The sequence below is a fragment of the Carassius auratus genome, chromosome 2 (assembly GCF_003368295.1).
Source record: "Carassius auratus strain Wakin chromosome 2, ASM336829v1, whole genome shotgun sequence".
NCBI lineage: Eukaryota > Metazoa > Chordata > Actinopteri > Cypriniformes > Cyprinidae > Carassius > Carassius auratus.
In genome coordinates this window covers 24430163-24451177 of record NC_039244.1, presented here as the reverse complement: position 1 = coordinate 24451177, position 21015 = coordinate 24430163, and the positions used below count along the sequence as shown (strand labels likewise).

The following is a 21015-nucleotide window of genomic DNA, read 5'->3' as shown; positions in this document are numbered from 1 at the left end:
ATGGGCAAGAAAGACCCAGTTAGGGGGGGACTGATTTTTCATCTCCCTTGTGCATGCAAGTTGTTTTTGCATAAAACAAACTGTGTTGCAACATATATGTTTCCACTGAAACCCCCAGCTGAGAGCAACAAGGTCTGACAGTTCACTCTGTTCATTCAAGGACTAATAAAAGTGCACTGAGCATCTTGCAGAAGTCTGATCTCTTTAGCATCAACATTTTTTCAATAATTTTTCCACCGATCAAAATGCAGTCATTACTCCTATAGGAAACGTTTGAGATTCAACTGGTTTTTATTACCAGACTTTGACAGCAAGACATTTTAGAAACACTTTTTATTGGCTTTGAGAAAATGATGCTTCTCAAAAGACACATTCAAGTAAAACAATCCCTTTCTCAATATGCCATTGTATGGCACAGAAAATAAATGTTAAAACTGTAACAAATGGAATTTGCAAGGCTCTGTCACAGAGATCCCTTGTAAACACTTTTCAAATGAAGTCCTTAAAGTCAGCTGAATGCAACAAGATCACTTTGCCTTTCATAACATATCATATAGAAGACAGTTCAAGTTTTGGATGACTGAGTGTTTTGTTTTTCTCTGTGCTACTTTCTTATAGCATCCTTACAATATCACTGCTTCAGTTGTCCTGAACTTCACCTGAAGTACAGCATCCTAACAGACATTAATGATTTGGAGTGTTTATCATCTCGTGTCCAGTCTTCTGTACTTTACTAGGGTTGACCGCAGATTTGCTCTCATACCCGTAGAGAAACGTAGCAGCAATAACCAGCATGGCACCCAGGAAAAACACACTACAATAGAAAAAAGAGCTTAATTTTCTACACATTTCTGCACAGTGCAATAAGCGAGTCATTCACAAGAAACAGTGCTATTTAGGTTAGAAAATTTCAGGACTTTTTAAATCATTACATTTGAAAAGGTTACTTCTGAACTGCCAAGAAGTTGTGTTTTCACATCACAGGGCCAAATAAACGGGACATTGCTGTCACAGACATTGGGTGATCACCGCAGGGGGGAGATGTTCGCAACAATATTCAGATTACTCCAACCCTGTCACAGTAAGTTTAGAATTTATAACCTAAAACTTGAATAAATTACTGAATACTAACAAATACATTTATCATAAATATTTTAATATATGGAAATACTGATAAAGGCTGAGGGTACACCATGACAATTCATTGACAATTGGAAATGCTTTCTGTGGGGTGGGGGCCATGTTTGTGTTTTTGTCTTTAAAAAAAAAAGTGTTTCTGAATTTCATTGCATGGCTTTTTATAAACATATGCTAGATGGATGTGTTTGATCTCTTGCAGTGTCTCTTTTTTTGTGGCGACAGGGTGCTTTAAAAAAATCACGATGCAAAACCATGATCTGTGTGTCCACCCATGTGTTTCTTTTTGAGGCTAGCATTGTTGTATACATTTTTTTCAAAAGGGGCATTGCATATTTAAAGGTGCTTTATGTGGATTGACACCAAGTGGTTGAACTAGGTATTGCAGTCCAAATTCAAAATATTGGAGAGGGTTTTTTCTTTACCTGGCCCTTCCTCCTCAGACTTGATGCACACGCAGGTTGCCAGATTGATGACACAAACTGGAACAAGCACACTTTACAATGAATGATATGAAATTTGCTGTGCTTTCCACCGAAATTCAATTGGATAAACTGACAGTGGGCGGGTTTCACAAACCAAAACAAAGACCAACATTCCGACCCAGAAAGCACCTTTTTTCAAAGGAGAATAACTGACTGTAGCATTGTTTTTCAGATAAACAAGTATGTTTACTTAGCATGTTTTATAAGTATTTGCAAACGTGGTATTTTTATGCTTAAGTAGAGTCAAAATCTTACATACAGCACCTTTAAGAGAGGCAGCATTGTGATGTGTTGGCGAGGGCCTATTTCAGAGTGAGTGCTACACGCTTGGAATCATTTTCTCCTCGTTCTTTTCTTGTAAGTTTAAAAATGTTCTAACTATGGGTAAACTTTGAGTTAATTTTTATTTATTCCACCATCACACAGCTAATGTTTAAAAGAAATAGAAAAAAAGAAGCAAAAACGTGTTTTGTGTGAAATAACCCAGAGTGTTAAACCTCTTTTAACGTTTTTGTTACATTTGCATGTTTAAATACAAACAATGGAAAAGTAGCATATCGGAGAGCAAAAACGCTTTCTGTGTGTACAGCCCCTTCGTGGTCTTAGAAAACGAAGGTGTAAAAAGGAGTTCGTTTAAAGTAACCTGAGTGCCTTATTTTATAATGCACAAAACACGTTCATCGAGCACGTTTACAGTACATATAAAAACAAATGGGAAAGCAGTGTTCAGTGTGAACGACCCCTATGGTGTTAAAAATACAAGATGCAGAGTAGTGGAATCATTGTAGTATAACACAAAATCTTAAATGGTTTATTAAGTGGTGTGCAAATGTAACAGTAAAGTGTGAAATTTACTTTTCTACTGCTAATATTTTCCATTTAAAACACTTCATGTTTCTCTGAGACAGTTGTCTCCCACAGATCCAGTTTCGACGAGAAGTGCATATTGTGTGTGTAATGAAAGGAAACGTCCTGCCACTGCAAGCTATAACACACCACACAATAAATTAAAGTGTGTTTGCCCTGCTGTAGCTATAAATGGAACATTATGAATTAATCAAACCAACCGAACGAATGAACACAAATGCTTAATTAGTTTTCCTGCAGCTCCACGCCATGTCTTTGACACACCTGGTTTAAATGGAATCTTTGATGGCTTCTTCAGAGGAAATGATCATGTGTTCTGGCATAATTTAAACAGAAAATTACACCAACGTAAATTGACCATTTTTGTCAGGAGACACATTTAACAAACAAAGACGTTGTAAGACAGTACAAAATAAACACTGGTGTGTGGATCTACACAAACATACTCTGCACTTCTTTAGATAAAATCATTTGCTCAATGAATAAATATGAATTTATTTGCCTCAGAAGGCAAAGAGGCACTTTAGACCAATCAAAAGATTCCTCTATTTGTTGGTCCATCCCAACCAGTTCAACACACATGGCACAGTTTTCAGAGAAAGACCCAAATACAATGCATGAGTTTTGGAGCAACTGCCTTACCTAGTTGGGTCAAAATCATCCAACAAGAAATAGGAGATGAAGGTGGATAGAATGATGGAGATGGATGTTGCAAAGCCCTTCAGGATGTTATCTGCATATGTGATGACAGCTGCAATGACTAACCCACCCAAAGCCTACAGGGAGTATGTGGAGCATGTTTTACACAAATAACAATCAAATGAGACATGCAGGTCTACACATGTGGTATGTATATGTATAATGTACCTGAAGAGCCACCACAGTCCACGTCAGACCGCTGTACCCTTGAAAGAGTCCATTCTCATGCACTCTTTCTCCATCACACACAAACACTCCTCCAAGTCCAAAAATCAATCCAAATAAACCTAAAAAAGAGAAGTGGAACAAGTGTGAAACACAGTTCTGAAACCAGAAGCAGATACTTGTAAACGATAGCTAACAAAATTAAATGCATTTAAACAACAAAAAAGTTTGCTGGGCATATTTTAGCTACATATTTTCTTTTACGAAATCTGCTGACCTAGCTGAATATTACGGACCCAGACGTTCTGCTTGCTCTCTTTGAGGATCTTTTCAAAATACACGCCAGCAAATCCGCTGGAGAAGCAGGCCACAAGCACAGCCAGCAGACCCATCAGCTGAGAGCCGGCGGTCAGGTCCTCCTGCTTGGTGACTGATGCAGGTTCAGCTGGCCACTGTTGGTTCAGGTCAAACAGAAACAAATGAGGAGTCATATTTATTTTCAAACACCACAAGGGAGTGCTAAAAACTCAATGGAAAAATGTACACTCTGAGCTGAACCCTGTAGAAAATGAGTGTGGTGAACTGAAGAGGAGAAGCATCAACATGCAGCTGGAAATCTGAAGGGTTTGGAGAGATTCTGGATGAAGGAACGGTCTCTGATCTCCAGTCAGATGATCTCAAAACTCTTCAGGCATTTTAGGTGAAGACTCCGAGCTGTTCTTTGGCAAAAGGAGGTTGCATAAAGTATTGTATAAAAGGGTATGATTAATTATGACCAATGTGTGTTAGAGAAAAACATTTATTTCATAATGAGGTTTCTCTCCCATTTTAAATGCTTACTCTCCAATGAAAGGATAGATTTGAGACTTTTAAATAAACTATCTGAAGGATTGATGATACAGATGAATTTTCACAGCCTTCTTTGATCGTAACAATGATCTATGAATCATTTTGAAAACTGTATGTTAAAAAATATATATGTAAAAATTAGGGCCGGGACTTTAACGCGTTAATTGAGATTAAGATTAATTAATTACACAAAAAAAATTCCCGCATTTTTAATAACGTATTTTTGCACCGCGGAACGTTTCTCACTGGATGCGTTTCGGCGGACCGATTATACTGAAGCACCAACTAGCGTTCGCATATCACTGCAGCACATCGACGAGCCTCAAGTATCATCTCAACGCAAAACATATAGCAGCTAGCGTGGACGTGAACTATGTATTATTTTGTTGGTGCAACTGGCAGTTTATGTTGAACTCTTTATTGTTTTGGCCAAGGTTATTGAGAGTTGGACTTAGTATGTTATGGCCTCTGAAGCAACAGAGAGATGTTTTCTAATAGTCAGTGTTTCCAATGTTCTGAATGTAATTGACAGTATTGTGTTTTACTTAAAAAACACTTTACAGAAGGTTCCAGCACCTATAAGCTTCCTGAATTTCTGAAATGTACTATTTCTAAATTGTTTCTAAATATGCTATTGTTATGCTTCATGGCAAAAATTGCACTGGTCTGCTAAACTTGGTTGAACAAAAATAAACAATATTTTGTTGCTTAAGCTTATGTATTCAGTCATTATTCAATGGTATACTATAAATCCATGTGAAAAAAATTACTTCTCACTGTTCTCAGTTCAAATATTTATATGCGATTAAAATGCGATTAATTTCGATTAATTAATTACAAAGCCTCTAATTAATTAGATTAATTTTTTTAATCGAGTCCCGGCCCTAGTAAAAATAAATAAATATCAGAAAAGGATTCAAATATGCTTTTAAATAAACAATTTAATCAATAAAAATCAATGATGCAAATTATTATAGGATTAAAATATACAAAAAATAGAATGAAATCAACACAAAATAGATTAAAGTTAAAGATTATAATTTAAGTAAATAATAAAAACATAAGTAAATAAAACATTTAAAATAAATAAATGCAATAATATAAATTGGAAGTAACTAGTACAAAATATTTATTTTCTTTTTTTTTTTTTTTTACAAATAGTTTAAAATAAATTAATAAATGCATAAATTATAGAAATAATTATATAAATTTTTTTGTTTGTTTTAATTATCCCAAACTTCTCGCGGAAGTTTCGATTGAATGTGCGTCATTGGAATTTGTGAGTTTTATTTGAGTGTTCATTATATTATTTCATATTGCTATCCTGACATCGGATGTCTTAAATGGACTGTAGAGGCCAGCACAGACTGTTACAATAAATGGTTTCACTACCTAATTTTCTTAAAAACTTGCATCTGTCAAAATAAGTCCTTTATTTTGTTTATTATTTTGTGCAGGCCTGCGCTCTTTATATGGATTTTTCTTTGCATTGTTGTGATTTCTTTGATGGTGAATATGTACACGGTGTACCTGATTATTCCCATTCAACATCTGAAAGAGTGAATTAGTACAACTGACTGCTCACTGACTGCTCTTCATTTCTCTCATGGTCACTGGACATCTACTGTGGTAATCGACTCTCTGAGACGGCTGGCACTGTAATAGTCATTTGTGCAATACAGTTCCTTTCAAACACTGACGCAAGATTTATTTTGAAAGACATGCATGACTGTCAGATACAGTTTAAGTAAAGAGTGTCTGTACACAGTTTGTACTTAACGTATGATAAACTTAAAGGTATGATATTCATTCTATTCAGGGGCAGTTTCCATCTTTCATTAACAGTTCATGTCAGTATTGTGTATTCAGCAGGTTGTTCATAACCCAAAAATGGCATGTTATTTTCACTTTCTGTTATTTTGTATATATTTAAATGACTATTCAGTTAAAAAACACTAATTTATACCATCTATAAGACAAATAATTATGAAAGTTACTAAACACTGGAAGACTTTGTCCATGCCATTGCTGTTTTTATGTTTATTCATTTTTGTTTGTGTGATGCAGGGATTCACAAACTTTTTTTTTCAGTCAAACCCAAAATATTTACTTCAAATCCCTGGTGCATGCGACTAACATGTTTCTAGCATTACTAGCAAGTTACTAGCATGTTGTTAGCATGACTAGCATGTCACTACCATGTTTCTAGCATAACTAGCATGTTGCTAGCATTTTTCTAGCATGATTAGCATGCGAATAGCATGTTGTTAGCATGACTAGCATGTTGTTACCATGTTTATAGCATGATTAACATGTTGCTAAAATGTTGCTTACATGTTTCTAACATGATTAGCAAGTTACTAGCATGTTGTTAGCATTACTAACATTTTGCTAGCATGTTTCTATCATGACTAGCATGATTAGCATGTTACTAGCATGTTTCTAGCATGACTAGCATTCAATTAGCATGTTGCTAGCATAATTTTAGCATGATTATTATTATGCTAGCATTTTTCTAGCATGTTTCTAGCATGTTTCTAACATGATTACCATGCGACTAGCATTTTGCTAGCATGTTTCTAGCATGATTAGCATGTTGCTAGCATGTTTCTAGCATTATTAGCATTTTGCTAGCATGATTTTAGCATGATTAACATGTTGTTAGCATGTTTCTTGCATGATTACCATGTTGCTGGCATGTCGCTAGCATGTTTCTAGTATGATTAGCATGCGACTAACATTTTGCTAGCATGTTTTAGCATGATTAGCATGTTGCTAGCATGATTTTAGCATGATTAGCATGTTGCTAGCATGTTTCTTGCATGATTACCATGTTGCTAACACGTCGCTAGCATGTTTCTAGCATTATTAACATGAAACTAACATGTTGCTAACATGATTTTAGCATTATTAGCATGTTGCTAGCATGTTTCTATCATGACTAGCATGCACTAGCATGTTGCTAACATATTTCTAGCATTATTAACATGTTGCTAGCATTTTTCTCGCATTTCCAGCATGTGACTAGCATGTTGCTAGCATGATTTTAGCATGATTAGCATGTTGCTAGCATGTCTCTAGCATGATTAGCATGATTAGCATGTTGCTACCATGTCGCTAGCATTTTTCTAGCATGATAAGCATGCGACCAACATGTTACTAGCATGATTTTAACATGATGAGGATGTTGCTAGCATGATTAGCATGCGACTAGCTTGTTTCTATCATGATTAGCATGTTGCTAGCATGTTTTCAGCATGACTAGCATGCGACTAGCATGTTGTTAACATGTTTCTAGCATGATTAGCATGCGACTAGCATGTTACTAGCATGATTAGCATGATTAGCATATTTCTAGCATGACTAGCATGCGACTAGCATGTTGTTAGCATGTTTCTAGCATGACTAACATGCAACTAGCATGTTGCTAGCTTGTTTCTAGCATGACTAGCATGTGACTAGCAAAGTTGCTAGTTTGATTAGCATGTTGCTAGCATGATTTTACCATGATTAACATGTTGTTAGCATGTTTCTAGCATGACTAGCATGCGACTAGCATGTTGTTAGCAAGATTTTAGTATGATAAGCATGTTGCTAGCATGTTTCTAGCATGGTTAACATGTTGCTAGCATGTTTCTAGCATGACTTGCAAGCGACTAGCATTTTGCTAACATGTTTCTAGCATGATTAGCACGTTGCTAGCATGTTTCTAGCATGACTAGCATGCGACTAGCATGTTGCTAGCATTTTAGCATGATTAGCAGATTGTTAGGATAGATAGATAGATAGATAAATAGTCACAGATAGATAGATAGATAGATAGATAGATAGATAGATAGATAGATAGATAGATAGATAGATTAGATGAGTTTGAATGAGTTAAAATTGATTAACATCAAAGCTTGATTGAGTCTAATGGGATTTGGAGCTTCAAACCAGTCTGAAAAGATATAGCACACCAAGTCAGAAGAGTATGAAGGTCTGACCCGAGTTTGGAGTATGTAGCTTGAACGGTCTAGGAGGAGTTAGTGTCCAAAATTTTTGCTGCCAGAAAAATAAGATAGGATTAGGATAAGTTTAGATAGGATTTCAGTAAGTTGGCTTTCTCAAGCCAACTTAATTATTTTCTGATTTGGACCCCATTCTTAGCTCATACAGTTCAGACAGTTCAGGCATTGCAGTGCATTAGAGGTAAAAAAAAAACAATAAAAAAAAAAAACAATATGAAAACTGTTTAGTTTCTTGAACAGACCGATCATTTTGTGTCTATACACATCAATATATCGTCAGGAGGTGCAGGGTTTAATTTGGTTTTGTTTGTGTATGTTTTTGTGTATGTATGACTGCAACAGTTCGACTTAAAAATCTCAGTTTGAATGAGTTCAAATCAGTCAAATTTGAATCAGTTCTACCAAAGAAACATTCACCTACATCTTGGATGCCCTGGGGGTAAGCAGATAAACATCACATTTTCAATTTTGGGTGAACTATCCTTTTAATAGTCCCAGTAAAATAGATTAAAAAAATAATAATTTGGACAAATTCTAAGACAGCATCACTTATCGTTCTCGGCTATCACGCAATGCACTGCAGTGAGTTCTGAGGTGGACAAAAATCTAAGATTATGTTGCTGATATTTGTGTGTGCTATTTATTTTAATGCTTGATAGAATATAGCATAGTCACATTAGCATAAAGCTAACAGCAAACTCTCAGTCAGAGTCCAGTCTACTTTCCTTGTAAATGAAAGCAAATAATGAAGTAAGGCTCAGTTTCTATACCAACCAGGACTTGTAACAGCTGCTACAGTGATGCGCTGACTTTACCTATTAGTGATTGGCTCTTTTATTCAGAAGGTAACAGTCAAAAAAGCAAACTGCTTGTTCTATAACCGTAGTTTTGAAAGAAAGCTGACATAATAAACAAATTATAAGCCTACTCACCTGGACAAGTGCAATTCCAGTCATCAGAATGACTAGTGAGAGCCACTGGTAAAAGGCAAGACTTTTACCCAACATAAACACGGAAAACAGCGCTGTAGTGAGAATTTTCAGCTGATACGTAACCTGGAAAACCAATAGGATGTTAAATTAGATGTTTGTTCGTTTTTTCTTATTAAAAGTGCTGTATGTACGTTTTTGACTCTACTAAAGCATAAAAATACCATAATATGTTTGCAGACATTTAAGAAACATGCTATGTAAACATACTTTTTTTCTGGAAAACAATGCTACAGTTAGTTATTCTCCTTTGAAAATGTGTGTTCCGGGTCGGAATGTCGGTCTCTGTTTAGGTTTGTGAATCCGCCCACTGCCAGTGAGTTTATATTTTATTTTTATATTTTATATTATATCAGATAAATGCAGCCTTGGTGAAACTTTTCAAAATCTTACCAACCGCAAAGGGGGCAGGACAGAATTATGAGTTTACTTCATTCTTCATTCTAATTGGTACTTTAAGGTAAATAAATAATTACAGTATTTAAAGAGATTTAGGGAGATAGAAGAAAAAGAAACTATAATTATTGAAAATAAATGCATTTTAACTATCTGCAAATAATGTTTTATTTTAAAATATGCATACATTCACTATGCCCAATATGCTGAAAATTACATAATAATATATGGTAAACCATGGTAGCATCTTGACTGTTGCCATCCTATAATATACTGCTTGTTCTAATTTTGATATACCCAATTTATAATAATTTTTCATATGTTTCAGCTCTTCATCACTTTTTATTAAGGATGGGCATTTTGCAAAAATATTGTATTCGAATCTCTGGGCTCATAAAAAGCAGATCTATTGAGAAACAGTATTGTGACAGAGCTCGTCTTGCACTAGCTTGAGTTCATGCATTACATAGCCATGTTGGAAAGGTCACTGACCCAGTGTTTACAAAGAGAACGTGTCCTTAAAAATAAAAATGGTAAAACAACAATGTTGGACAATTTTGAAGTTGGATGAGTTTTTCCCCCTACCCTCCCTTTTTGAACAGGAGTACACAGATGAAGAGCTAACAGCTCGTGACCTTTCCAACGTGATTACGTAATGCATTAATTTGCAGACACACATCAAGGAGCTAATACAAGATGTGCATTTGTTGTTAAAAAGTATTCCATTTTATTTATATTTTTAAGAAACTGACCAATCGGTTCATTAGATAAGCTGCAATGAAACTGCAGTTCAGACCTTCAGCGCATTGGTCCTCATTGAAGTCCATTATATGGAGAAATATCCTGGAATGTTTTCCTCAAAAACCCTAATTTATTTGCAACTTAAGACAGAAAGACATCTTGAATGACACGGGGCTAGGTAAATTATCAAAAATCTTTCATTCTGGAATTGAACTAATCCTTTAAGGCAAGTTATTTCTCTTGGTGGCCATCTTTGAAACACCTCTCGCACAACTATTTCAATCATGTAAGTGAAGCTCCTATCTCTATTCTCCAAAACTGATTTAATTTCCTATTTAAAATCACCGATGAAATTTGACAACAACTGTCTTATATATGTAGGGAAGCTGTACTGGGTTTGTTTCTTTTGCTCAAATAGCCTTAAAAAAGCTTATTTTTCAGGCTAGATCAAGCGCACATCTCAGAACGCTGACTGTTTCTATACCAACCAGGACTTGTAACAGCTGCTACAGTGATGCGCTGACTTTACCTATTAGTGATTGGCTCTTTTATTCAGAAGTTAGGGCTTCCTTCGATAGAGCAGCTAAATTAAGCGTTGCATTTTTCCTCATTCAAAACTATATACGTGACATGTCTTGGGTATTGATCTGATATCAAGTAATTACTGAGCCAGTATCACATTCACAGATACTGATATTTTTCTTTTAAAAGCATGCATTTGAAAGAACCAACTACACAAATTAACAATTACTAATGCTATTGCAACGTTGGTATCGATACTATTGATATTAGGATCGATAAACCCACCTCTAGTTTCCAAGGACTGTCCAAGTGGCCATTTGACTGATGGGTAAAGCCACCAATCATGTTTCCTTTTGTGCCACATTATGTTTAGGGGCATGGAAAGTAATTACAGTAACAGACCGGTGTGTAAATTCTTGGATGTATTTGAAAGTGTCTAAGCTGCAAACTTTACATATTTCAAATACTTTTGAAAATCCAGTCTTTTCATGATCCTGATAAGTGCTCATCGTCACAGTTGTAAACACAACAGATTTCTTCTTTCTTGAGGGGGTTTGGCATCACTGTATCTTTGTTTCCAGGCGGAATGTGAAAGAACATGACGCACACGTCTCCCAAAAATCCTGTATAATACAATCAATCTGATGACGACTTCGAAACTCCTGAAAAAAATCTAATTTTGTGTCGTATGCATCAGACGTTCTCCCGACGTGCTGTGGGCGTGAGACTAGGTGAAAGTTGGCTCCTCATTCTGAGAACAATAAGAACAGTCAGTTATATCTGACTTTTAGTTTGTGTGTTAATATTTATCATGGATTCCCAGCATTTATGACCAGCTAAGCAACTCATAGTAATATTCAAATAGTGTTTTTATTTGTCAAATAATTACAAACTATAAGTGCACACTTTTATGTTTTTACAGTTCTTATCATAGGAGAGCATGTTTACTATAATTATTATATTCTATAATTTACTAATGTTTATTTTATTTTACAACATTAGTAATAGTAAAAATAAATGTGTTTGTGTATATAGGATAAAATAAAAAAATAAATAATTCCCCCCATTATTTCAGATTGGTCATTTCCCCCTAGCGTCCTGGTTTGCCCATGCCTGCCTGGCATACTGTGCACCAGGGCCGTCACAAGTGTGCGAGGCCCTCTGCATTTGTGTGTATGTGTGTGTGTGTTTGTCGGGGGGGGGGTGGCGGGTTTGCTATAGTAACGAATGCAACTTTAAAACATGCATCTGATCGATTGTGATGCTGTGCTCACTGACATGTTTGAGCATGAATCACGGTCACACACACAATCCTAAGAATTAAAAAAATCAAAAATACGCTCATAAGAATTCTACTACTTAATAATAATAATAATAAAAACAATGCAATTAAATAATTAAATTAAAATTAAATTAAAAGTGATGTAGATACATGGTAGTTATATATGGAGTAGTAATCAATTTACACTATTTGAAAATAATATTTTATTTTAAAATGTGCACAATTACTCTATGTCTAATATTCTAAAATGCAAACGTCTCTTGTCACATTCATTTATTATTTACATGAATCATGAATGCATATTTTCAATGAAAAACGTCAAAATTACATAAAAAGTAGAGTAGTTTGCATAGCTAGATCGGTACTGCTCTGTACCTCCAGTAACAGCACCTATGACAGCAATGTAAATACACAACACTCATTTCCATGGAGCATACAGAGTTCTAATGAAATATCAGCAGCATTCTGGAGAATCTGAATGTTTGTCATTCACAAAATTATACACACATCAAACATTTTAAATGGAGTGTCAGAGAAAGAATGATGCAGTGGAATTAATATTTCACCAAATTAATGTATCAGTGTCATAGCTAACTATATATAAATACAGATATACTCAAATCAATTTCTTAAAAGAAAAAAGAAGAAAGAGTGGCACGTGGGCCATTGGTTTCTATGAAACGCCCTGAAACGTCCTCTGGATGTGTGTTTTCTCACCTGGTAGGTAGCTGCATCTAGATTTGACAGAGCCACATAGAGCAGGTTGTTCTGCAGTGTGTAGATACCTGAGGGAATGGCCAGCTTCAGTGTTAGCAGGGGCTTGTTGATTATTTCCTCCTTCAACACCTGATTCAGTGCATGAACACTGAAACCTAAGAGGCACACACAGCACTGAACATTAGCAGCGAGCCACAGCTCTCCTCCACTGCTCTGAGCTCCTGACGAGAACGACAATTCTGTTTCAATGATGTTACCACAAAAAAGAATACACCCAGTGATGCTGAATATTATGCTTGTTTTTGTAAAGAGATTAAAAAATATATGTAATTGCAACTTTTTCCATTCTGCAATTCGCAGTTTAAAAATGGCAATACTATTTGTTTTAAAATTTAAAAGTTGCTACTTTTTTTCTAACAATTTGGACTTTTCTTCTCAGAATTAGGAATTAACTTCTTGTAATTCTGAGTTTATATCTCACAATTCTGACTTTTCTTCCCTTGCAGTTCTGAGCTCACATCTCAAATAAATAAAGAATAACATTTTGCGACAAATTGTGACAAACTCAGAATGGCAAGAAAAAAGGTTCAAATTTTTAAAAACAAAAAGTCACAATTATTAAAAGACAAAGGAAGGACAGCGATACGGACTGAACAGTGAAACCTTATAATCTTATATCAGTCCCTCCAGGACATCTAATAGGAAACGTCAGGTGAGCAAACACTCTGCCAAATACAGCGAGAGCGATTGAAAAGCATAAATAGATGTCTGCTCTCTAATCACAATCTTCTAGTCATATGCCGATTGCTCTGCACAACGCTGATGCATCTTAAGCCTTTAGCCTCAACCTGTCGGCGAGCTCGTTAACTTAAGCTCGTTAAAATCCTGTAGTGTTAGGCAGTAAACAAGCCTAATGAAAATTGAGTTGAAGTCAGTATTTTAAAGTTGGATTTTGGTTACTTTACAACACAAGGTCAGTTCAAATTATCACATCAAATTAACATTGACATCAGAAGTTGAACTGACATTGCATTTTACTCACCCAATGTCACAGCTGAAATTTAACCAAATATCAACGTCTTATGACATAGCGTGTCTGCTGGGAGGATCTGGGTAACATAAAAACTACCCAAACACAGAAAAAACTTTCACTGTTTCACACACACCATTCACTGATAACACATTTCTTTATCTTGAAAATAATGCAGTATGTTCCAATTTTATAGCTTTAATAAATTTAGAGATAATTCAGTTGGTAATTATAATTGAGGTTTTTTTGTGAGACCAATCGATCTTTTGGTCAAAAGGCAAATTATGCAGGATCACAAAAACAAAAAAATGTGACTTGTTTTGATATTGCATTGGATTCAGCAAAAAACTGGAGGTACTGTAAATATTAATTAATTAATAAATAAAAATGTACACCCAAGGGCTTTCAAAAGAACACTGCTATCAAGAGATAACAAATTACAGACAGATTGCAGAACACTTTGGTTTTCACACATCTGAGTAGAGGTGCAAACTCACTGTGGTCTCTGAAGACAAGCAGCAAGCAGGCAACAATCTTCAGAACTTCAGCACACACTACAGCAGATGACGCCAGATAGCGCGGACCTTCAGACTGCAGCGTACGAGAGTAACGCATTGTCAGCACCAAAGAGGTGGTCTGCAGTACCAGCACCCCCAGAGAAACATACTTCAGCTGTGATGAGGTGGACAAGATGGAGATACTGGGCATTTCTGATGATTCAGAAACACTGGACAGGGATGAGTTTCCCTGTTTAGTCTAACAGAGAGAGAGAGAGATCAAAGAGAGTTGATTAAAGCTTGTTACCTTTTTATATGACAAAAGATATGGAAACAGTTGCATATGCATTGGGTATAGAAAAGAATCACCCTTTTTCAAACAATCACAATTTTTAACACATTGTTGCCTTGCAGCCTGAAATGAAGACGAACACATTTTGTTCACATTTAGTCTGTTGGGAGTTGTCTCTGTCTCTACATTTGTCTCAGTATTTGCCCACTCTTCTTTGCAGAACTGCTCAAGTTCACTTTATTCTGATGGTGAGTGTTTGTGGACTGCAGTCTTCAAGTTCATTCCACACATTTTCAGTGGGCTTTAAGTCTGGGCTCGGACTATAGGCCACTGTTTGTCATAAATTCCTGTCTACCTCTTTTGTAGCACTGTAAATGTTTTACTGTAACTTTTGTTTAATTTAATGCATCCTTACTGACCCTGTATGTGTGAACTATATGAATCTTTATCAAAATATAAAATCAAATAAGCAGATGACAAATACCACATTAAAAGAAATGCATTAATACAGATTAAAGAACTAACAACACTACTTGCTATAAACCCATGCATTATTAATGCAATTCTACTAGTTTGCCCATGCCTCCAAACCATTAGAGAATTACACATCACTATATGATAATGGCCATCTTTGATTATTAATACCTCAAGGGATGCATCACAAAAATCATGTAACTGTTCATTCGTCAATGTGAGCCATTTTAAAATAAAATCAAGAGAAAATACCTTCAGCGCTCATGCATATTCCTGCACTCTGGTATTAAAAATATCTTATGTTTTTACAATATATATGTATATACAGTAAGTGATAATTTCACAGATCAATAATCCTCACTCACCTCAGTTAACACCATCACAGCGAGGCCATTGCTGAGTTTGCATTCAGTCTTTTTGAGCAACTGTATTTCAGAAGATACAGTAGATGAACTGAGAAAGCATTCATCAGACTTGGGTAAAGAGCGAAGAGGCCAGCATGAGCCACACCCATTGACACACAGCCGGATGGCAGAAGGATGTGAGATGGTGTTGTAAACCTACATTATTCTGCTTTCACAGAGAAAAAAGTTATTTACACACAGCCAGCTGGTAAAAGCAGAGTAATTAAGACAAGTCTCAAGGTCATTAAAAAAGGATCTGGAAGTTTTAATTTACTAGATTTAACATGACTTGGCAAACAGAAGGTTTGGGTGTGATTGAGAAGGCTGGACAGAAGTGGGGCGCACATCTCACACAGACGGCCTTATACAGCGATGTGAACCACACAATCCTGCTCTTGTGTGCAGGACCACCACTCAACCACTCCTGTCCAATGAAATGCCCCCCACCACCTCCAGAGGCCTCAAGGCAAGGCAAGTTTATTTATATAGCACACTTCGCACACAATGGTAATTCAAAGTGCTTTAAATAAAAGAAAGAAAAATAATCATAAAAATAAATACTAAAATAAATACTTTTGTGTTATAAAGACATGCGTATCATGACTCTAAAATTTGCCCATGAACAATTAATGAAACATCCTAAATACATCCCAGTTTATAAATCACCGTTCATCTTAAATTCAAATACAATATGAATGTGTGTGTGTGTGTGTGTGTGTGTTTGTAAGAAAGAGGAAAAGGTTAATACCGATTTACATTTTTCTTCCTTGTGTCATGTTTAATTAATTTTGTTTCTAAGATAAAAATAATAACTATCATATATTTTTACCATGATTTACAGAAAAAAAATATATCATTCAATGTAACAATAGTTTATAAATGTTGTCGGGAATATTTAGAACCAGAATCATTAGATGAAATTAAAAGACTCTAAGCACACAAAACTAATTCAATGTCATTTTAAATCTTTACCAATCTTTGCCACTATCCTTCAAACCACTAGGTTTTACCCATTTATCATCAAAAATGCATAAATATATATAAAATCACTTTTGTAAATTTAAATTGATGTAGTCACCAAAATGTTTTGCCTGAAAAGTTTAGTTCCAGCTCTAATTAAACACACCTGAAGCAGCTGATCAAGATTCAGACTCTCCTCCTATTTTATTTGTCCTGTAATTTATTCCTTTACTTACTTTGTTAAATTCTAGTAAACCTGTATACTCTTCTGATCTATATAATTCTATTATTATGTGGTAATTACTACGTGATTCTCTTCGGATGCAGATTTTCTTTTCTTTCCTCACTGCTTTATATTTTTATTCCTAATATATAGTCTATTGCAGGCATAGTCAATGGCAGACCACAGTCTGGGTCCAAACCCCAGCTTGGTTCAAACTGGACTGTGACACAACTGAGTCACCATTTTATAGGGATGCACGATATTGGATTTTGGCCGATATTCGATATGCCGATATTTTCTAAATAATTTTGGCCGATGCCGATACCGATATCGATATATATACAAATATATACTGATATATTTACAAATATATACTGATATATTTACAAATATATACTGATATATTTAAACTTTAATTTTACTGAAGAGAAATCCATGTATCTCTTCTGTACTGATTCTACCATAAATTTATTATTTTACAAATGTAGACAGACATTCACATCTGAAAAACAGGTCAATTATTTCACTTGGAGAATATCGGTTTGGCTCATCGGCAGAAATATTCATATCGGCCGATACCGATAATGGTCATTTTAAGCTTTTATCGGCCGATACCGATGTTGTGCCGATATTATCGTGCATCCCTACCATTTTACCATTTCTAGATAAAGTGAGCAGAGTGTCAAAGCAACAGAGCGATTCACACAAGAGCTCAGGGTTATTTATTGTAATGATCTAGCGTCGTTATATTCTCTAATATTTTATTTAGAGCCAAACATGCTTCATTCAAGCCCTTCCCATGTGCGTTGCTTCTCTATAAAGATGCAAAAGCAACAGTAAGAGCTTAAAGTTTTTTAACAACACAGAAAACATTGCGAGCGGCAAAATACATTGATAATTTTGCTAAAACACTGCAGAAAACAACAGTTTTCTACATTTAGCATTAATCTGTATTTTAAATATATTAACAATTTATAGTACGCCTAAATATGGATACTTTACACAAAGCATCGATTCACTTCAGGTCAGGAGGCATGTATTAACCCCTCAGAGTCATGTGGGGCACTTTTTATGATAGATGGATACACTTTATTTGGCTTCAAAATCTCAGCCACAATTTACTGCTGTTGCGAATCAGCTAAAAGGGGAAATATGAATAATCAATCATGACTAGTTATGTGATTAGTCAAAGGGTGTACTCACACTAGCCAGCTTGAACCGTGCCCGAGTGCGTTTGACCACCAAAGCGCGGTTCATTTGACTAGTGTGAGTGCTCCGAACCGTGCCCGGGTGAGGCTCGATTAGCCGGCCCTGGTCTGCTTGGAAGAGGTGGGCCAGGGCACGGTTCAGTTGGACTCGGGTGCGGTTCGCATGCAGTGTGAGCGCTAACCGTACCGGAGCACGGAAAAGGACGCGTTGCATCACGGTTTTGCGATGCTCCAAAACCAACATGGCAGGGAAAGGGTCGCTTTGGTCTACGGCAGAGGTGCAAAACGCCAAGTGACCAAGCGACACAAAATTATCCACAAAGAAAACAGAGCGATGCACTCCATTGTGTTCAGAGAGCGCTGCTCTTCCTGTTTATCCCGAAACCGTCGCACCATAATGACGTAAGCGTGCTCCGGCACGAATGCTGAAACCCTATGTGAGTGCAGGCCAGAGGGGGAGTGGGGAAGGGGGGACAATCGTACTCGGGTCCGGTTCATGGCAACCGTGCCTAGTGTGAGTACACCCAAACACACCTTTGTATAAGGTGCATGTGATACCCAATGCATCAGTTTATAAGACTAAGTGTGATGCCTGCATGTCTCGCCTTTCTGAAAAGAGTCCTGATGCACTTTGGGGCTCCAGTTGGTCTTTGCTGAAGTGAACTGATCAAATCAGAGGATCTTGATGAAGGAATAGTTAAGGCTGAAGCCTGGCACAAGCTTAGCGTGGATTTGAGAGCTCTTAGCTCAACATCTTCTCCTGGTATTCCCCAATCTAGAAGAACCGCCCTGATCTGGTGATCAGTGATCTATATATAGGGGATGATGTCACACCCTCAGGACTTGAGTGAGCCAGTGAGGAATGGTACCTTTTAGAGGGAAGTTTTACACTCTTTGTATCTATATGTTGTCTTGCATATGAAATTAGATTGGGGGGTTCAAGAGAAGAATCTTTAAGATTCTTATAAAACGAATGTGTTGGATAGGCATCAACATACTATATACACTCTCATTTAGATCATGAAAATACAAACTCATAGATACCAAGCATCATATAGATGAGTTTATATTAACTAGTGATCCATCATAAGTATGTATAAAACATATACAATACACAACATACAAGAACAGTAACAATGCCCTAAAATGTGAATTAATTCAAAGAAAGGTTTTTCTATGAATTAATTACAGAAGAGTCCCTTTTTATGCGCATTGTGTGTCTGTTTTTAGAGACTTGAGTTAAGAGTTGCTTAGCCACATTCCTGGAGCGTCGTAAACCTAGTGTTATCAGATAGTGTGCCTTCCGTTGCTAGGGAACCAGAGGCCTGTTCTGTCCACTTTCAGGATGATAACTTCCTTTTGGTGGAAGGGTCCATAGACCCTTTTTGGTTAGATGAGGAGGCGTTAGATATTATTTGTTAAATGTAACAAATAGTTGTGTGTCTGATTGGTCAAAATGCTACACTGCCAAAGCTTGGAGGAGCTCCAATTATATTTGTCTGAAAGAAGAAAGTCATATACACCTAGGACGGTTTCAGGATGAGTAAGTAAAGACCTAAATTTCATTTTTGGGTGAACAATGCCTGTAAGACATTACCATATGCGTTTATGAGGATACTCACCGAGACGAAAATTTTGTTTTAGTTTTGTGTGTATTTGATGGTTTAGGTGATCTGGTACAAAAACTATTTTTGTTATGCTAGCTGAAAGCCTCTTCACATCCCAATAGCAAACACTAAGTTAAGGGGTCTAAATGTATTTATAACATCTGTGGAAGGTGTAGGACCATAAAATGTTCATCCAATCATATCCCTCAGTCCAAGGGCAATGAAAGGCTGTCCTACCTGCCTGTCAACATATGTACTTGCATACCTCTATGCACCCTGTTTGCACAGACAAGATACGTCATCATCGCGTTCCATTACGTGAGAATGGAAAGCATTTACATTTTAATATTATGCACAAATGTGAAAGCGACATACAGCCAAGTATGGTGACCCATACTCAGAATTCATGCTCTGCATTTAACCCATCCAAAGTGCACACACACACACACACCATAAACACACACCCAGAGCAGCGGGCAGCCATTTATGCTGCAGCACCCGGGGGTTCATTGCCTTGCTCAAGGGCACATAAGTTGTGGTATTGCCAGCCCGAGACTCAAACCCATAAGGTTAGGGTTAGGTGTCAAACTCTCTAACCACTAGGCCACAACTTCCCCTTATGCAATTCGTACTGTGATGTTTTTTCACTGGTGAATGAGACATGAAGCGATCTGACAGCATTGCATTCAAAATCGCATACTTCCCCACTGTATAGCAGGCAGAAAACAGTATGCAACCGCTGAATTCACAGTATTCCCAAAACTGATGATCCACTCCTTCAGACGAGATTCTGAAGCGTGTATCCGCTGAACACTTTACTATCCCACAAGGCCACAGAGGAGTCACGAATGGCAGTAAAGTGACACAACTGATACTGCAAGTCCAAGATTACGTTCATATGAAAACATACTATTTTCCTTACAATCATTTCATATGTTAGGCTTTGTGGTTAAAATTAAACATATTTGAGAAAACTTCACACATAGTAAAAGGTGTGAACCCTAGCCCTGGTCTCCCAATCACATCAACGTGCTTTTTGGAATATGATACTGTACTTTCTGTATGAATATCTGTGATTAAAGTGTCATAACATCCCATTGCTGTCATATATATAGTTCGGCTCACGTGGTAACATTTGTAAATATTCAGATGTGTAATAAGTGTGTAAAGATGTTTAGTTTGTAGCTCTACTGTACCTGTTCTCACAAGTGCAGCTCAGCGTGGAGTCCATGACAGACGCAGCTCTGACTGATGCATCTCATTCATTTCATATAAAACCATTCCTTCCACATTCTGAAACACAAGCACACTTCCAGCATTAGCGAAACTATGTTTGACAGTCATGTAACTGTCGTGTCAGTTGCACCAAAACCTTTCAAATGAAGATGGGAATTTGCTTACAGTGACATCTACAGTGAAAGGTGTGTATTGCATGAATATTTTATATTTGTTAATAAATCA

The 21015-nt window shown here is 36.5% G+C and overlaps 1 protein-coding gene across 1 annotated transcript; it reads right to left on the bottom strand.

The window, feature by feature from the left end:
- Positions 1-272: 272 nt before the first annotated feature.
- Positions 273-20887, bottom strand: LOC113038007 (UDP-N-acetylglucosamine transporter-like). The gene is made up of 9 exons (XM_026195278.1): positions 20751-20887; positions 15518-15722; positions 14387-14645; positions 12860-13014; positions 9145-9267; positions 3631-3805; positions 3357-3475; positions 3132-3265; positions 273-814 (listed from the first exon to the last, which is right to left on the bottom strand). Exons 2-9 carry the CDS (start codon positions 15530-15532, stop codon positions 685-687), a joined length of 1110 nt encoding a protein of 369 aa, XP_026051063.1. The 5' UTR covers positions 15533-15722; positions 20751-20887; the 3' UTR covers positions 273-684.
- Between the last annotated feature and the right edge of the window lie 128 nt (positions 20888-21015).